This window comes from Triticum aestivum, chromosome 3B, assembly GCF_018294505.1.
Source record: "Triticum aestivum cultivar Chinese Spring chromosome 3B, IWGSC CS RefSeq v2.1, whole genome shotgun sequence".
NCBI classification, from domain to species: domain Eukaryota; kingdom Viridiplantae; phylum Streptophyta; class Magnoliopsida; order Poales; family Poaceae; genus Triticum; species Triticum aestivum.
In genome coordinates, this window is record NC_057801.1 from 438,651,370 (window position 1) to 438,668,753 (window position 17,384).

At 41.8% G+C, this 17,384-nt stretch overlaps 3 protein-coding genes across 4 annotated transcripts; 2 read left to right on the forward strand and 1 right to left on the reverse strand.

The window, feature by feature from the left end:
• Nucleotides 1–298: 298 nt before the first annotated feature.
• LOC123070243 (CTP synthase) lies at nt 299–7,601 on the forward strand. Its single transcript, XM_044493340.1, has 21 exons — nt 299–606; nt 2,093–2,172; nt 2,409–2,495; nt 3,274–3,324; nt 3,420–3,537; nt 3,711–3,767; nt 3,876–3,940; nt 4,486–4,569; nt 4,679–4,729; nt 4,809–4,871; nt 4,988–5,034; nt 5,122–5,200; nt 5,329–5,391; nt 5,612–5,701; nt 5,791–5,829; nt 5,915–6,142; nt 6,237–6,322; nt 6,441–6,489; nt 6,587–6,667; nt 6,743–6,836; nt 6,933–7,601. The coding sequence occupies exons 1-21, from the start codon at nt 489–491 to the stop codon at nt 7,142–7,144; spliced, it is 1,842 nt and encodes a 613-aa protein (XP_044349275.1). The 5' UTR covers nt 299–488; the 3' UTR covers nt 7,145–7,601.
• Nucleotides 3,566–12,814, reverse strand: LOC123070245 (membrane-bound transcription factor site-2 protease homolog). Of its 2 annotated transcripts, none has more exons than XM_044493342.1 (10): nt 12,591–12,814; nt 12,344–12,409; nt 11,744–11,810; nt 11,037–11,111; nt 10,864–10,967; nt 10,534–10,681; nt 9,590–9,670; nt 9,054–9,515; nt 8,581–8,910; nt 3,566–3,878 (listed from the first exon to the last, which is right to left on the reverse strand). In XM_044493342.1, exons 1-10 carry the CDS (start codon nt 12,689–12,691, stop codon nt 3,852–3,854), a joined length of 1,461 nt encoding a protein of 486 aa, XP_044349277.1. In that variant the 5' UTR covers nt 12,692–12,814; the 3' UTR covers nt 3,566–3,851. The 2 variants fall into 2 exon arrangements, with proteins under 2 accessions (XP_044349277.1, XP_044349276.1); XM_044493341.1 differs by lacking the exon at nt 3,566–3,878 and adding an exon at nt 7,800–8,141 and having other exon boundaries at nt 12,591–12,813.
• Nucleotides 12,815–12,871: 57 nt separating this feature from the next.
• LOC123070246 (actin-related protein 2/3 complex subunit 2A) lies at nt 12,872–17,156 on the forward strand. Its single transcript, XM_044493343.1, has 10 exons — nt 12,872–13,194; nt 13,278–13,344; nt 13,730–13,937; nt 14,641–14,810; nt 15,013–15,090; nt 15,353–15,485; nt 15,594–15,685; nt 16,025–16,081; nt 16,639–16,710; nt 16,808–17,156. Exons 1-10 carry the CDS (start codon nt 13,133–13,135, stop codon nt 16,838–16,840), a joined length of 972 nt encoding a protein of 323 aa, XP_044349278.1. The 5' UTR covers nt 12,872–13,132; the 3' UTR covers nt 16,841–17,156.
• The last annotated feature ends 228 nt before the right edge of the window (nt 17,157–17,384 follow it).

Consider the following 17,384-nt stretch of genomic DNA (forward strand, 5'->3'; position numbering starts at 1 on the left):
AAATCTAAGACAAGAATTTTGAGATGAAGGGAGTATCATTGAAAACTTTAAATACTAATCCAATAATATAATTTTTTTGACATGCATTAACATTTTATTAATTAAATCTTTGATTAAAATTAGGCACAAATTACAAAGAGAACCAATAAATAAAATAAGGACCGAGATAGTAGTCCTGTGTGGCAGCGAGCCCTGACTCATTTCTCTTGTGATTAGTTTTGTGGAGACACGGGGGGAGTTTTCAGCTGAGATCTGTGCCCTCGTCCCGAGGAAGCCTTTATTTAAGCCATCGTCTCCCTGAGCTACTCCCATTCCGTTCCGTTCCATTCCCCGGCCTTAAACCTTTCGACTCTCCACCGCCCCAACCCCAGCCCCTAGAGCAGAGCGAGGACTCGAGCACTAGCCCGCCTGCTCCTCCTCCTCTGGTTCAACCGCGGTTGGTTACACAGAGCCAGCCAAGAAGCGTATACACGTGAGGGAGGGCGGCGATGAAGTACGTGGTGGTGACCGGCGGCGTGGTGAGCGGGCTCGGCAAGGGCGTCACCGCCAGCAGCATCGGCGCCGTGCTCAAGGCCTGCGGCCTCCGCGTCACCACCATCAAGATCGGTACCTACCCATTCTTCACCTCTTTCCATCCTATTCCTTCGCTCCTTCCCACCACCCCCCCTACCCCGTGCCGGTTGTTTCTCTGGAACGCTAAGCTCTATTTTTGGCCTTCCAGCACAGAAATAACCGCCGCGAGCCTAGACACCGAAAGAAAAGAAAATGTTTTTTTTTATTTTTTAACACGGCTTTGATCCATCCTGCCCCCCGCATGTTGGAGCCCAGAGAGAGGTCCAAAAAACCAAAACACCGCCCTTGCTTTCGCCGCTAGACTAGAGTTCGTGGAACAACAGGCCAGTGTAGTAGTGTCATACCGGGGATAAGGAGGAGGGGCAAATTTGACAAATTTGACCTATAGACGAAATTAAATCACAGAATGAACTATCCGTGAAACTATTTCACGCGGCTGACCCGTGGCGCCTAGCTCTCAGGCGCTGCACTAGTGCAACGCCTGTGAGCTAGGCGCTGCACTAATGCAACGCCTAGGAGCTAGGCACTACACTATATAGTGTGGCGCCTAGCTCTCAGGCGCTGCACACGATTTAGTAATTTTCTGATCACACGTGTGCGACGCTGGCGGTGTAGCGCCTATCTGCGAGGCGTTGCACCGTGTAATATGGCCCTTTGTGTCGGGCGTCACACAAAAAGGTCAGCCGCGTGAAATAGTTTCATGGATAGTTCATTTTGTGATTTGATTCTGTTTATAGGTCAAGTTTGTTAAATTTGCCAAGAGGAGGGGCAGCACAGCAGCACTCCCAAATGTCTCTGGGGCCTGTAGCTCGGGGGGCGCGTGGCAGCCAGCTGTGCCAACGCGCTTGGCTGCCGTTTCCCTAGTCTTTTCTACACTAGACTAGAAAAACCAGGCGAGATTGAAAAGCCAGCTGCTGTTTGCTTTCGACTTTTCAGTTCAAGCTGTTGGAGCTTGCAGTGTCTGAGCTCTGAGCTGAGACTCGCACTGTTTCTCTGGTCCTCTAATCGGCATCTTAATAATCTTTGCATTACTCTACATTAGGTGGAGAAGATTGATTATTCCTGGCAATCTTCTTCCGGTCTTCTCCCCCAGTTGTTCTTTCAGTTACTCGTCCTCGTTCAACTTTGCGAAGCGGATACCCGATCTTTATGTCGGCGTCGCCACCTCGATTCCTTCTAACACACGAAATCATCTCTTCTTAAAGCCAACCATGTCATCTCATGCATTAAATTTCATGACTATTTTTTCCTGTACTGTCCTTTTTTTTCTCTCTACGAAAAGTAAGTTCGTTTCGGTTCACTCGAGATGACTCGGCAGAGAAGAAAAAATGACTGATACGTGGTGTTCGCCTGTTAGTAGTTAGCTCAGGTCAAGACTTTGGTTGCAAGGTTTCCATAATACAAGTTGGTGAAGGGGTTAAAAGAAGCCATTTATTCCATTTTATGTTAGGTGGCCATTATTCCTTCTTGTTAATTTCTCATCCTTGCTCGTCTGCTGTGACTGCTCATCTGCATGCAGATCCATACCTCAACACCGACGCCGGCACAATGTCTCCGTTCGAGCACGGCGAGGTCTACGTTTTGGACGACGGTGGAGAGGTAACTGCTCCAACACATCGCCGTTTGTCCGCCTCTCATTGTGCAAAACTGCATACGGTTTCGTTTTACGAGATATGCTCCTACTAGTTTATGTACTCCCTCGTAATATAAGATCGAGTATTTATTTGACGAGAAACTGCACGTTGTTATGTGTCTCAGCTAACATAACAAGCGTGTCATGTGGATTTTTTTTAAGAAAGGCTGATTAGACTCTCTTCCGTTTTGCTTTCATGAAGGTGGACTTGGACCTTGGAAACTACGAACGTTTTCTGGACATCAAATTGACCCGTGACCACAATATAACCACAGGAAAGATCTATCAGGTAACTAACTGGATTCCTCAGTCCTAATCCTTGTGCAGTGAGACTGTGCTATCAAGTCAAAAGAAAAACTGGCTATACGTCTATACCTTCTGAATGAAGAAAGGGGGGAAAATGTTTTCCTCAACTTTTGCATTAACAAACCGGCAACTTTCAGGATATCTGCAAGTTATGTTTGAGCATTTGATTCAGCGAATAAACGTACATGGAACCCACAAATCCTTATTGATTCGCTTTATGTTTCATCGTAAGATCTACTGCGGTACAATCATATGCATGTGCAGAATCATCCGGTCCTCCACTCTGCCACCCTTGTCGGGGGCTACTGATATAAGATTCAACCTGTCACATGGTGGCTTAATTGTAGAGACGATGCTCTGCAGGCTGCTCCTGTCAGTTACTACTACGAGCGAATAAAAGAATCTTTCTACTGTTGACCACCTGAGTTTTCTACGGGTTGCAAAGTAGACCAGGTAACTAGGTTTCACAAATACAGTTGAAACCTACACCAGTATATGACAGTTTAAGTTAGCCGGCCGTTTACAGTTGAAACCTACACCAGTATGACAACGTTGTCTTAGGAACAAATCCAAGTAGTATCAGTTTTACAACTTGTCTTACAAACCTACCTGGTTAACTTGACACCGTTGACCAGGCAACTAGGTTTCCGGTTGATTTTTTATATTCGAACTTTTTTGGGTTCTTTTATTATCAAATTGTAGATGCTTGTTCTATCTTCTGGAAGTTAACAGCATTTTTCCTTGTAAAATCCTCACACCAGGCTGTCATTGACAAAGAAAGGAGAGGAGACTACTTGGGGAAAACCGTCCAGGTTTGTGCTCACTGCTCAGTATATACTGTGTAGCTGGAGCATTCATGCGAAACAGCATATATGACAAAGAGATGTTGATTTATCTTCCTTTTCAGGTTGTGCCACATATCACTGATGAAATTCAGGATTGGATCGAACGCGTGGCGATAAAGCCGGTCGATGGTAAAGAAGGGCCTCCTGATGTTTGTGTAATAGAACTCGGTGGCACTATAGGTAAACAAAAACCATTCCATATGTAGCACAGCTTGCAATGCCGCATACTTGAAGCATAGATGTGGAAGCAGTTTACCCTATTTTCCCTCACTTGGTCCTATGGCTGTGTAAGCTTGCCCAGTGCAAGGACAAAATCTTTTCGCCGCATAATGACAGTGGCAATCTTGATGCAGGGGATATTGAATCAATGCCTTTTATTGAAGCATTAGGTCAATTTTCATACCGTGTCGGTCAGTAAAGATCAGCTCTTCCCTGAATGTCCATATCTGTTTTGGCATTTGTTCGCTTTTACGCATTTAGCTTAAGTTGACACATCATTTCCTTGTTCTGAGTTGTAGGACCTGGAAATTTGTGCCTGGTCCACGTCAGCCTTGTTCCAGTACTAAATGTAGTTGGTGAACAGGTATGTTTTACTCATCTGAACAAAGAGCCAAGATAATGAGAAGTTGTTGCAATGCACAGTTCTGTTGAGGTCCATGTCATGTAGTACTACTATATGCCAAATAGGTACTTTTTGCAAAGAAATATAAGTACTTGAAAAACCATTTTCCTGAATGATAGTTTCCGCTGAGATGCAATTGGCTTAAGCAAAGTGGCACTTTGTTATTATAGTAAAAAGGGAAGGAGGAGACGAACATAAAAGAAATTGAATTATTGATGGATCTCCCAAAACAGTCTCAGCTGGTTGCTGGTTGTAGGTTTGTTTGGTGAGGTTGGTCGTGTTTTTCTCTCTTTTCTTTTCTGGACTTGGCATTGGGGGGTGCGGTGCTCATTGCAAATCTTTGTAAACCTTGGCCGCTCACACTTCTTTGGCGCTTTCTTCTCAATGAAAATGACATGTGCCCGGACGTGTTTGAGAAAGAAAAAAAGTATAATTTTTCAGTTAATTCTGAGTTTATTGCATTCGATATTTTCTTGCAAATCATGATCTATCTTTCATTTATGCAGAAAACTAAGCCTACCCAACATAGTGTTCGTGGTCTAAGGGGACTTGGGTTGGCACCTGACATTTTGGCATGCCGCAGTACCGAGGTACACAATCTAACCTTCATTCTTTCATTCCTTTATAGCAAGCACTCTATGGTCCATTACCCTTTGTGCTGAAAATTGCTTCACTTGGTCATCACTGTGCCTTTGACAGCCACTGGAGGAACATGTGACAAGCAAGCTCTCACAATTCTGCAATGTGCCAGTAATGATAATTAATTTGAAGGCTATTTTAGGTTTTGTCTCTCGCTGGCATAGTATTGACAATGACCTATTTGTTGCAGATCTCAAATATTGTGAACCTCCATGACGTTACAAACATTTGGCACATCCCCTTGTTGCTAAGGGTATGATGAGTTTCTTTGAAATGCATGTGTTCCAAACTTGAATCTTACAAAATTGCAACCAGTGCGACTTGGAACTGCCCCTTTTTTAACCAATGTACACTTGATTCTTTCTATAGGACCAGAAGGCACATGAAGCCATTCTGAAAGTCTTAGATCTTCAGCTGTATGTATTTTTAAGTTTATTCATCACCTGATAGTATGAAGGAATAATGGTGACATTTCAATGTGTTTGTTCCACTCATGTATGCAGTGTTGGCAAAGTACATCGAGAACCTAAGTTGTCTGAATGGACCGAAAGAGCCAGCAAGTTTGACAAACTGAAAACTCCGGTAGGATTACTTATGTTCTTCTTTTTAGCTCACACTTTTCTGTTGTGATGGATATCATGTTGCCTTTTTTTTCTTCTATATATACATATTTTTTTATAGCTGATAATTATTGCACAATTTGCTTCCAGGTTAAGATCGCCATGGTTGGAAAATATACCGGCCTGTCGGATTCTTATCTATCTGTTTTAAAGGTGAAGTTATTAGATACTACTCCCTCCGTCCCATAATATAAGAACGTTTTTGACACTAGTGTAGTGTTAAAAACGTTCTTATATTTTGGGACAGAGGGAGTACAAACTAGATTACAAACAGTAACATACTAAGCTACAAATACAAATAGGTCCCTTCAGTCCTACTGCTACCTTAGAACTGTAGGGTTCACTGATTTATCTTGTTTGACCCTTGTTCCAGGCTCTCTTGCACGCATCAGTTGCTATGGAAAGGAAACTTGTACTGGAGTGGGTTCCTTCCTGTGATCTTGAAGATTCTGCAAGCAAAGAGGTCGGTGTTGTTGAGTATGGGCTCCCCATTAGTTTTATTTTCCTCCATGAACCTACCACTGATGCTTTGGAGGTGCTTGCTTTGCGTAGACCCCTGAAGCCCATCAGAAAGCATGGAGACTACTGAAGGTTAGCACATTTGGCATTCTTGACTACTGCCATGATGCAATTCTTGATACTTCTGTTGAGTCATCTGAAGAAAGCTCTACCTCAGGGTGCAGACGGTATGCTTGTTCCTGGAGGCTTCGGAGATAGAGGAGTTGAGGGCAAAATTCTCGCTGCGACATATGCACGGGAGAAGAATGTTCCTTATCTTGGCATTTGCTTGGGTATGCAAGTCGCTGTGATCGAGTTTGCCCGTTCGGTCATGAAACTAGATGGCGCAAATAGCACAGAGTTTGACCCAGCCACAGCATCACCCTGTGTCATCTTCATGCCAGAGGTAGATTGTGCATGCTAACTTCAGACTGTTTTGGATGTCCTTCAGTGTTAAGCATCAGATTTTAATGCATATATTTTGGACAACACCTCATCAGGGCTCCAAAACCCAAATGGGGGCGACGATGCGCCTTGGATCAAGGAGGACGCATTTCCTAGCCAATAACTGCAAATCCGCAAAGCTGTAAGAAAACACTACCGCTGGTCATCTTCCTTGATTGTATTGCGTTTAACTTTGCATTTTATCGTTTGATATTCACTCCTGTTTATGTGTGAAATACAATTATGATGAATTATCTCAGGTATGGCAATGCTACCTCCATCGATGAAAGACATCGACATAGATATGAGGTAAACACATGGAACTATTTGACGGCACGGATCATTCTATGTTTCCCTTAGTCTTCTGTATAATGGTGGAGATGTAATAGTTTTATTGTTTTTTCAGGTGAACCCTGAAATGGTCCCATTGCTTGAGAAGGCGGGTCTTTCATTTGTTGGCAAGGATGAAAGTGGAAGACGCATGGAGGTATATATAGTTGTTAAAACAGTTGCTTTGATCTTCAATATGCGCTTAAGAATAAACTTCATCTACTGGATGCAGATCATTGAGCTGCCGAATCATGTGTTCTTCATTGGTGCACAATTCCATCCTGAATTCAAGTCAAGACCAGGAAAGCCATCTCCGCTTTTCTTAGGTAACACAAAACTCTAATCTTGATACAGCACTTGTTCATCGAGATTAATCTTGGGTGTCTGCATTTTCTGAATACTAATGCATCTAACGATCACAGGGTTAATAGCGGCAGCGTCCGGACAACTAGACCTGCTGCTCAAGCGCAGCTGCGGCGTCATCAGTTCGAAACCGACGCCACCCAGATATAGCACCAATGGCACCGGCACCACGGTCCTGGCCATAAAATCTTACCCCAACGGGCACGCGAAGAAGGCACTCACCAGCTTGGTGAACGGATGCTACGCGAATGGCAACGGCATCCACATCTAACTGAGCAGCCGCGGCGTCACACAACATTCGTTTCTGCTGCTTTGCTCGTACCCTCTCGTCTCTCTTTTTTTCCGGGATCTCTTTGGTTTTGGATTTGGAACTGCTCAAATGAGGAGGCGAAGGGGTGTTTTAAGTGTTTTGCATGGCCCCCCTCCACGAAAATCTCCTCTCACTTGGAGCAACTCCATTGAGGATCTGGAGCTGCCAGAGGAAGTGTTTGGCTAGCCTAAAAGGTTAGCTATTGAAGCTCCGGCCGTCAACACGCGTTTCTGATATTTTTACGAGGAACGTCCTCCAGTCATGTTGAAGCAAAGGCTGTTTCCCCTAGGGTCTAGTGTGGTGTATTCCTTTTGTTTTCCCAAAACTGTTTTGTATCTTCAATGGACCGAATGAACGGAAACCAGATTTACTTGGTCTAAAGGTTATCTTTCTGAATCAACGATATGTATCACTTTAATGTTGAGTGCTAGTAATAGTCTCACTTTATTTATTTCCAATAAATTGCACTAAATCCTATACTCTACTAAAGATTGACAGTTATGGGTATTGAACTGAGCTCCTAATATACCCACTCTATTCCTTGTCTTCAAAATTCCTACAAGCCGTGGAATTATCCAAATTTTGCACATGGAATGTAGTGAAGTACTTGTACTACTTCTAAGGGGCCATATTGAATCAACTTTTATCAATGTCAGAGTGCCATTGTTTCATAACGAGGCATCTTGCAGGCCAGTTTTGTGATATCTCTCATACAGCTGACTGGTACTATGTTACTGAATTCTTGCAAGGATAATTTAGAGAGAACCCCATGATACGGAGTTGTACATTAGCCATAATATACTGTCACGGAATATAAGAACCTTGAGAACATGATGATGGATAGGACGGTCCACAGAAAGCGGCAGACCTTAATAATCACCCGCTGCTGTCTCCGGTTAAACCAAGCAACGTAGCGTAAGGCAGTCTCCAAAATCGCGTCCCCATCTAGAAAGTATACCTGTTCATCCTTTACATGGTTAGGTACCAGAAGAGTACTCCTGTCTCTTGAGACGCAGTAGGCAAACACGTTTAAGTTCAAACCAAATTACTTCCTCTGTTTTGTTATAGTATCTCTCTTTGCCCTTGTGGGTCTTTGTTTCAAAATAGTTATCCATTTAGGGAATCAAGGGTGTAGTTATTGAAATATTGTCACTCCCTACCCCTACTTTATGCGTTGAAAAGGATTACATAGTTGCTGTAACTTTTAGGTCCTGAATTCCTTAGATTTCTTAATACCCTCGGTGAGTATGCATGTGGAGTTCTGGAGAGAGATATAGAAACAGAGGGAGTATACGAGAAGAGTAGTGTCCAAAAACCAACTTGTTTCGTATGCACAAAAAAGAAATATATATGGTAATCCCAATATCAAAGAAAAGTTCAGTAAATGAAGGACTTACCGGTAGGCAGTTAACGGCAGCCAATGCCGCAGACACATGAAGCAAACAACTTAAACAATTTTCCAAGATATAGGGAACATCTGCAATAAGAAGGAAGAATGCCCATCGGGGCCTGTAGGGGGATAACTTAACAGAACTTGCTGTCGATGACAGATCACCAACATAAACAAAAGTTCCCCCACAGGGACTCGGACCGAAGTTATCATTTGTAGCATGTGATGACGATAAATTTCCTTCTTTCTGTAAACACTCCAAAGAATATGGCCTGGTGTAGGAGATCTCTATCCATGAAAACCCAGGGGTAAGAACAGGTACCAAGCAGTACTCCTCCTGCCAGCATTAATAAAAATCACAGTTGGTAAATCATACAAAAAGGATTACTGTTACTACAAGGGAAAAATTCCTCAAGATTATGCATGAAGGCTCCAAATTCATTATGATATTGTAGTAATAACTCGCAACAAAAATCTTACCTCCAAACAGGTACAGTTACTGTCATCATCTTCTGTACCCCGCCATCCATTTCCACATTTTTTTAGTTTAACTACGTCTTTTGCAATCAAGCAATACAAGTCCTCAGTTTGTTTCTTGTCACTTACTTTGTCAGTCCCGGGAAAATACGCAGAGCCATTACAGGAAAATTTCCCAAACACTATCAGTTCATCTGGGCAAGATAGCTTGTCATTTATCTGCCAGAGATTCTTGCTTGCATCCATCCATGAGTTGGGGACACAATAACCTTTGCCAGAATTAGTAACACCATAGCTCTGAGAACCACCAAGAAACTCATGACTACTAGTTTTCTCTACAGTGCCTTGAGCCAGCATTTTCATCCAATCGTCAGTTTTTCTTATGTTCAGACCATCCACAGACAGGATAACATCATGAACAGACAATGACCTTGACAGAGAAGATGATTGTGAGACTCCCATGACCTGTTATGCAGCCATTTAGAATCGCAAGATTGCGGAGATAAAAAATGATGAGAAGTGAAAGGAAACAGACTTACAATAAGGCCATCACCACTCACGTAGAGAGGACAGAGGACCAAAGGAAGTAATAATGCCATCAGCACACATGCTGCACAAAACTATTTAACATGAAATCATAACAGCTACATCATTACGAGGCTTATGAAAATATTGCAGAAATGGTACTTCTAAAATATGGTAAGGTATACAAGTATACAATTAAAAACCTCCATGGTGCCACATCTAAGATTGGAAGTGTTGTTACAAAGCTTACAATCCAGTACACCTTGACCTGTATCATCATATACTTAAATGCTCATGGACCAAAGGAAGCTTACAATCCAGTACACCTTGACCTGTCAACTATCATTATTATACAAGCAATTATTGTTATCCGGTTCATACTTCATATCTCTCAGGCCCTGGTTAATCATAAAGTATACCAAGAAATGTATGGTAAAACAACCTAGTAAAGATCAATATCAGCTATCAGATGTCTCGGTCAAGGACAATTTTCCCAATGGTTTACTATAGACATATACGCGCTGATATATTCCACAACAAATTTGTAGGGATAAATCTATTTATTACCAGTATGAGGATATTAGTGCATGATTACCCACTGTAGGATACTAAATTTCCAATATCTGTTGGGCAATCGTCTAACTGAGGCATCCAATTGTATCTTATGCCAATCAACATAAAGCTAATTGTTCTTAGTTCTTGTTTGATGTCCTCGTTACTGCAAGAATACTAGATATATGTGCTTCTCTTTATCTGAGCACCAAGGGTCACTACAACTTAGTATGGCATACCACAGATATTGAAAATAGATGTTTGCAGCAAGAATACAAGTTACATGTGATTCTTTTTATCTGAGCACCAAGGGTCTCTATAATTTAGCATGGCATACCACACATATTGAAAATAGATGTTTGCGGCAAGACTTTGAAATTAATTCATGCAAATCAGGATAACTTACTATAACATTATGCCAAATTCCCGCGCAATATATCCGAAGCATTGAAAAGAGGGGTAGATTCTCAAGCAGGTCATAGTTCAGAGCAACTAATGCCCCAGGAAAAAGTACAGCCATGAATATTGCAACATATTCCATCTGTACACCCTCGCTGTTGCATATTGAGCAATGAACATACCAGCAATTCAATAGTGTGCCAAAAAAACCATTAGTAGGTGGAAGTAATATTACGAAACAACACTCTGAGTTTTAGAGTATCAAAGAACGGAAGATACATTTAAGCACAGGCAACACATCTCACAAAAAAGGTGCACGGGCAGATGAGGGATAGACCTTGCAGCTGCAATAGCATGTCCAAATTCATGAAAAGCAATAGATAAGATTGTTGATGCTATGATGATTGAGGTGTCCATTATTGATCCGCTGAAGCTGGGAGCCTACAATGAGTGAAATGCGTGCTGAGTGGTTGATTTGAAAAATTGAAAGAACGAAGCATGTCTCCTCACCAGTATATTTGGTAACCAGGCGCTAATGGATCCGCGTCTAAAATATAATGCACCAATTGGATCCCACAATAGCAACTGAAAATTGCAACAGAACAATATAACGATCCAAAATTGAATAGAAATGGTATGTTAACTACCTACTGTAGCCATCTCAGGAACCAATGAACTAGGAAGATACAGATTAACAGCATTAATGGATTTATTAATATAGGCAACAATTTCAATATTTTTGTGATGGCTACTAGAGCTGCAATGAAATCTTTGTGTGGAAAAGGCAGGCCATGAAGGTGGAAAACCAGAAACCAACTCCCTTTTGGCGGATGAAGAAGACAAAGCATTTTTCTATGATTTTCTGAATAGGATCTGGATTATCGGAGGCGCCAATTTCAGCTCTATTCACACACTTATGTGAATGTTAGTTACCATAAATAGCCGTTAAATATTCAGGGAACTGAGTGAAAAATCTCAGTGCCCTATCTGCTCTCTGAAGTAGGTATCAAGATAAAAAGGTCACATACAGATGAATATATCACATAATCAGCAAGTATCATATATTTTTCAAGTCAAAAATAAAATTATTTAAGCAGCAACATGGCATGATATTGTGAGATTCATGACACAGAGGTATACTATCGAACTTTGGAACAAACATAATAATCAGAACAACTACATTTCATTATTTGCCATAATAATGAGAGTTAACTTACCAAAGATATACCAACTAAAGCAACAAGAGAGAAATAAACTCCTAAGGAAAACCATGCTCTGGTGTATCTGCCAAAAAATAATTAACTCGGTATGACTTTAAGTACAATCAATGACTAAGCTCTAAATTGTGAGTAACAAGGGAAATTATGTGATCTTCATAGTAAGATGGCTCTTATCAGAATATTCTTCTCAGCCAACAAAATAAGTACATCGTATATGCTTAAGTTTTCCAGAGAAAAATAGGAATTAAACATTGCTATCAGGTGCTAAATTTGTCACCAACCTTTAGCATGCCAGATCTGCCAGAATATATTTTAACTTTTGGTGTGGTGTGTGGATAACATTATTCCAAAATGACTTGATGTGTCGTAATAACTGTTTATCTACACATGTGGATAGCATGGGTGTGTCGTAAGATAGATATATGATTCAAGCCATGCAAAAGAAATGTCGCAAACAGATACAACGACTTGACTTGGTTAATGTAAATGGTACTTATCTTTGTACAGATGCCAAGGAAAATCAGAGCTACGTGGAATTTGCACAAATGAGAAAAAGGGCAGAATTATAAAAACTTCAAAGGGTAAGATAAAGCATACCTAGCATGTTTCCACCCCAAATTGAATATCATGTCATTGAAGACATAAATTTTGCAGTCACAATACCTGAAGTTCGCATAGGCACAATAAGTGAACATAACAGCCACTTTGTGTACTAATACTAACACAAAATGACGACAACGAAACAGGAAGCTAAATCAAAGCTGATTTAGATCGAGTGGATTGGGTAAGTTTAGCTGGGGAGAAATCGGGACAGAAGAGAGAGAGGCGGTGTGGATTGACCTACCAGCAGGAGACGGAGCTCTCAGTGCGGCTCACGGCAGGGCCCGAGGGCAGGGTCGCCGACGCACGCCCGCGCCGCCTGCTGCGTCCGCCGCCGCCGATCATTCGAGAGCGGAGAAGCACCGAGTCGTCGGCTTGGCCACCGCAGTTATTATTCAGGAAAAATAGTTGGGTGCTTAGCCCGCCGTCGGATCTACATCGGTGGGCAGATCTTGGCGGAACTCTCAGTCTCAGGCTGAGCGGCTCAGACAGTTTTTGCAAAGAAGCCCCTTCGGTTTCTCACATTTGCACCTCCGCTCCTTGTCCACTTTTCTTCTTGGCTTTCCCTTCTGCCCGTTTGTTCCCCCATTCCGAATCGCATCTCGCGGCGGCCGGCGATCCCCCCAGAAGCGAAGATCTATCGGGGTTGCGCCAGCGCCACCGCCGACGGAAGCTCCAGCGCGCGCGGCCGCACCACCGTGACGCGCCTCTTTCGCCGCGCCTTCGATCATATTTCGGTAGGGGGGATCGAGCGGGGCTGGTTCGCAGGAGAAGGGATAGGAGAGGATGATACTGCTCCAATCCCCATCCAGGTTCCTACTCCAGATCCTGAAGGATCGCGTCGTCAGGTATGTCGCTGCTCAGCCGATCTTTCTTCGTGGACCCAGAAGGTATATCGCATGTGGCTCATGCGAGAGTATTCACGCTGCAGCGGCGACAAGGGCGTGGACATCGATTGCCACACGGTGGAGTTCGACGATGTGCGGTATCATATCCAGGTGAATACTTAGTATCCTCCTGCCGAATCTGAATACCCATTTCGGTTTGCTGTCTTACGGTCATTTATTTTGTGTGTAGGGTGGGGGTAATAGTAGGAACAAATCTGAGCTAATGAAGCCGCATTCCTGCTTTCTTTTCTTTATTAAATTACCTGTCGCTGATGTTTGTGTCGTTAGTACTGAAATTTTGGTGTGCTGGTGTGGGTTTCTTAGCTGTCTAACTTCTTATTATGTAAATCCTGACGTGCTGTTCTTCAAGCACTGCAATTGCAAGCTGAAATTAAAGTTAAATTTGCTAAACAGTGGAGTGCTCCCATTGCTATTGTTTGCAACCAGTGGTCAGCTTATGCTCTGTATACTGATGGACATTGGACTTCTATTGCAGTTTTCAATGAGGAATCCAAAGGTAATGGTGCTATCAGTGGCATTGCCCCTCGCACCTCCTGAGGCTATTCTGCACGACGGGCTTCCTCTTGGTGCCATTGATGCTATAAAGGCGGCTTATGGGGCAGTGGTTCAAATTCTTGATCCTCCAAAGGACTGCTTTGATCTCACAATGAAGATAAACTTAACAAAGCTTTCGACAGATGAAGGTTCTAGAGTTCCCTTTCCAAGGTTATCATTGTCTTGTCGTGCTACATGATCATTAGCTGGTGGTGTCTATCTTAGATGTTCTCCATTGGCAAAATATTACTTTTGGTGCAAGTCATGGTTGGAAACATCTTCATCTTTTTACATGTAGATGTAGATGCCCTAGAGAATAATGTTCAGTAGTATGTCAGATATGTAGTATTACACACTTGATTGCCCAGGACTCGGACACGGATGTTGTTTGCCTAGATCATGGAAGCAGTTTTCTTTTTGTGTGTGCAAATGCCTAAATGGAAGGAATGTGGAATTCGCCTTACTTAATATGGAACCTTAACTTTCCTATGGTCTTGTTTACATGAGCTCAGTAATAGGTTCTAGATATCAATTCTATCTTTCCACCGAAGTCAACTCATTTGCATTTTTAAGTTTGTGGTGTAATTTTGGTAAGAGTCTCTTGTTATAATGATGCCGAGTCTCTTTACTCATTTTTCATTGTTGGTGATTTTTTGGTGCTTCTTGGCCCAATCACACTGTTGGTTGCATGATTAATTGCTTGTTTTTTGGAACAAGGGAGTTGGTCGAAGTACAATCTGCAATTTTTTGGTTTTGGTCAAGCCTGCCCGAATCATAACATACTATTTTGTCTAGTTCATGCTCTCAATTGAAATTGACATCTAACTACCTATTGCATTTCTTATGTTCCAGAGCAGCGGAATGTTGTCTTGACACAAATTGCATCTGTGAGAGAGGTTGTGCTGGGTGCACCGCTGAAGCTTCTGCTCAGGCATCTAGCTTCAAAGACAGTGGCTCCTAACGTGGATAAGCTGGTTGCCCTTGTTCACCGTCCTAATGAATCGTTCTTCCTTGTTCCCCAGGTATGACTTTCAGATTAGACATCTCAAATCTGGGTATATTACGCTGAAACATCACCGTTTTCTGGCTACTAACTCCTGGCTGCTTTGTGATTCTGTTGGTAGACATATTTTATTATTTCAAATTATTTGTGTATTTGATTTTTGGTGTTGGTCTTAATTGTATCTTCTGCATATTCACTCGATGAAATTATTTTTTTCCCAGGCAGACAAAGTTACAGTTGTATACCCAATGAGGTTCCAGGATTCGATTGATATTGTCTTAGCAACTTCGTTTTTGCAGGTATTATGGACACTATAGCTTTTGTGGCTTCAGTTTCTTCTTTTGACCTTTTATGTTCATCTACATTAGACTGATATTTAGGCTTTCAGCACTGCTGTCATTTTATGATTAATGATATATTTGACGTACTAGATTCATGAGTTTGAAGATTTGGTAAATTTCAATGTTTACATAACTATCTTATGCAAAGCCGTTTGATTAGCTACAATTTGCAGGGAGCACTCTGCTGAATGTGCTTAAAATTTGGGATGGTTATGTGTAGGAATTTGTAGAAGCAAGGCGGACTGCTGCACTTAACAATGCCCCTTCCTGTATGTGGTCTCCAGTACCACCTCTTGAGTTAAAAGGCGTGAATGCTGATGCACTTGATGCAAATGCTGGTTTTGTTACTTTTGGTAATGTGTATTTCTGACAATAGTTTTTCATATTCTTCCAAGATATCAGTTTTCTACCCTCAAAAATAAAAAAATATAAATTTGTCTCACAGCCTTTCTTTATGGCAGTTGTTTTCCCTCGGCATGTTGAGGGTAGAAAACTAGACAAAACAGTTTGGAGTTTGTTAACCTTCCGTGCTTATGTAAGCTACCACGTAAAGGTAACGTCCTTGTTTTCATGGTCTGGTTTCATATTTATCAAGTTCGTGGATCCCTGAAATAGCTGTGAACCAGTCAGCAGTAGCCACTTTGCAGATTTCACATCAATCTTACCTTTACATTTTACAAGTAGGAAAATACAAGTTGGTTTTCTGATTTAAGCTAGTTTGGGTGAGCCAACCTTGGAACCAACTGGGAACAGTTTTATTAAGCCTGCTCCAGCTTGGTGTCAATTTTGTGAAACACTTTTCTTCTGCTTTACATATACATAGCTACCACCATAAGTGGTATCCTATCATAACATTGCAAGCACTCAACTGCTGCTATTTGGTGTATCACAGTGTTCTGAAGGATTCATGCACACCAGGATGAGGCGTAGAGTTGAGTCTCTGATCCAGGTAAATATAAACATTATTTCACTGAATCAAAGCATTTTATACACCTTGTAAAATCTTTACTTAAGTTATCCAATAAGTTTGCTAGGTTTAGTCAAAACTGCGATTATTCAGTACCTTTTCGGCCTGTATAGTTATAGTAGCAATGTGGGTTTAGTATAATAGAACAGAGGAGACTATGCTCATGATGTTAGCCAGGTAAAAAATTGGATATCCAGTAGTTCACCTGAGTTTGCAAGAAGGAAGAAGCTAACAAAAATAACAAAAATCATGAGATTAAATAGGTGTGATCTAAGCCTTTATAGTAAGTCAAATTGTTAGTCATGGGAAGTCTCGAGTCAAAGGATGATGATCTTCCAACTGTTATTGACTTAAGCTTTAAAAGGCGAGAATGAAACTGAATTTGAGTTGTCCCCATCTAGCAGACGCCAATTTGGAAAAGCACATTGAGAGTTAGATTAAGGGATCATGTTAATGAAACAAGATAATGGTTAAACATGGAATGTCCCGTAAATGAAAGCGTATGGAATTATGTATTGATGGCTTGCTTATGGCTGCAGGCTTTGGACCGTGCTAAATCCGATGCAGAGAAGCTGAAGAAGTTGGTACATGGCGGGTCTTTTAGGAGACTGGTTTGTGCAAATATCAACCAAACTTGTATTTGAAAAGAAGGGACCTATCACATTCGCATGTGTGCATATTTCACTGATTGAAACTCTCTCCACGCAGAGCATGAAGCACGAAGGCAACTCTAATCGGTGAAGGAAGACTCAGACAAGCAAATATATGAAGGTTTTGCTCAACTTTCCATCATGGGTGCTACTGGTAGAACACTTATTTTAACTTCCGGTAAGATTTGGGTGGCAGCCGTTGAAACAACATGAGCACCCTACTGTGGCCCGTCGCTTGTTTGTTTGTTTGTTCCGGGAGGATACTGTATTTATGGTCGAAATTTGACTTGAGGAATAGGTGAGATTTAATTGGTCTTTGTAAATTTCGATGCATATGTCCTGACGCTATTTTGCACATAGTTTTCCACAAGAAAAATAAATTAGAGTATGCAGCAGGTTGCGTACCATAGTTCTGTAGAAGAAAACAAGTTCATTTACAAAAGGAAGAGCACCAAATTAAAAAAGAAACAGCACTTGACTACCCGCTACACAATGCAACCCCTACCACTCCTGCCATGGCCCGTAGCTTTATTTCATCAAGGTTTTTTTTTAACAGATTGATCCCAGTTGCGATGTGTTACCAAAAAGACAAAGTAAGGTTATCTGTGACGCCGTGCCGCAAATGTCTGAACGGC

Bases quoted from the DNA above. Each gene is read 5' to 3' on its own strand.
- LOC123070243 (XM_044493340.1), top strand. From the start codon at position 489: ATGAAGTACGTGGTGGTGACCGGCGGCGTGGTGAGCGGGCTCGGCAAG. The intron at 5,702-5,790 runs GTCGGTGTTGTT...TGCTTTGCGTAG, and splicing joins AAGATTCTGCAAGCAAAGAG to ACCCCTGAAGCCCATCAGAA. The intron at 6,143-6,236 runs GTAGATTGTGCA...ACACCTCATCAG, and splicing joins GTGTCATCTTCATGCCAGAG to GGCTCCAAAACCCAAATGGG.
- LOC123070246 (XM_044493343.1), top strand. From the start codon at position 13,133: ATGATACTGCTCCAATCCCCATCCAGGTTCCTACTCCAGATCCTGAAG. The intron at 13,938-14,640 runs GTTCTAGAGTTC...CTTATGTTCCAG, and splicing joins AAAGCTTTCGACAGATGAAG to AGCAGCGGAATGTTGTCTTG. The intron at 15,486-15,593 runs GTAATGTGTATT...TCTTTATGGCAG, and splicing joins TGCTGGTTTTGTTACTTTTG to TTGTTTTCCCTCGGCATGTT.
- LOC123070245 (XM_044493341.1), bottom strand. From the start codon at position 12,691: ATGATCGGCGGCGGCGGACGCAGCAGGCGGCGCGGGCGTGCGTCGGCG. The intron at 11,112-11,743 runs GTAAGTTAACTC...TGCAATTTTCAG, and splicing joins CTTTAGTTGGTATATCTTTG to TTGCTATTGTGGGATCCAAT. The intron at 10,968-11,036 runs GTGAGGAGACAT...CACTCATTGTAG, and splicing joins CCTGGTTACCAAATATACTG to GCTCCCAGCTTCAGCGGATC.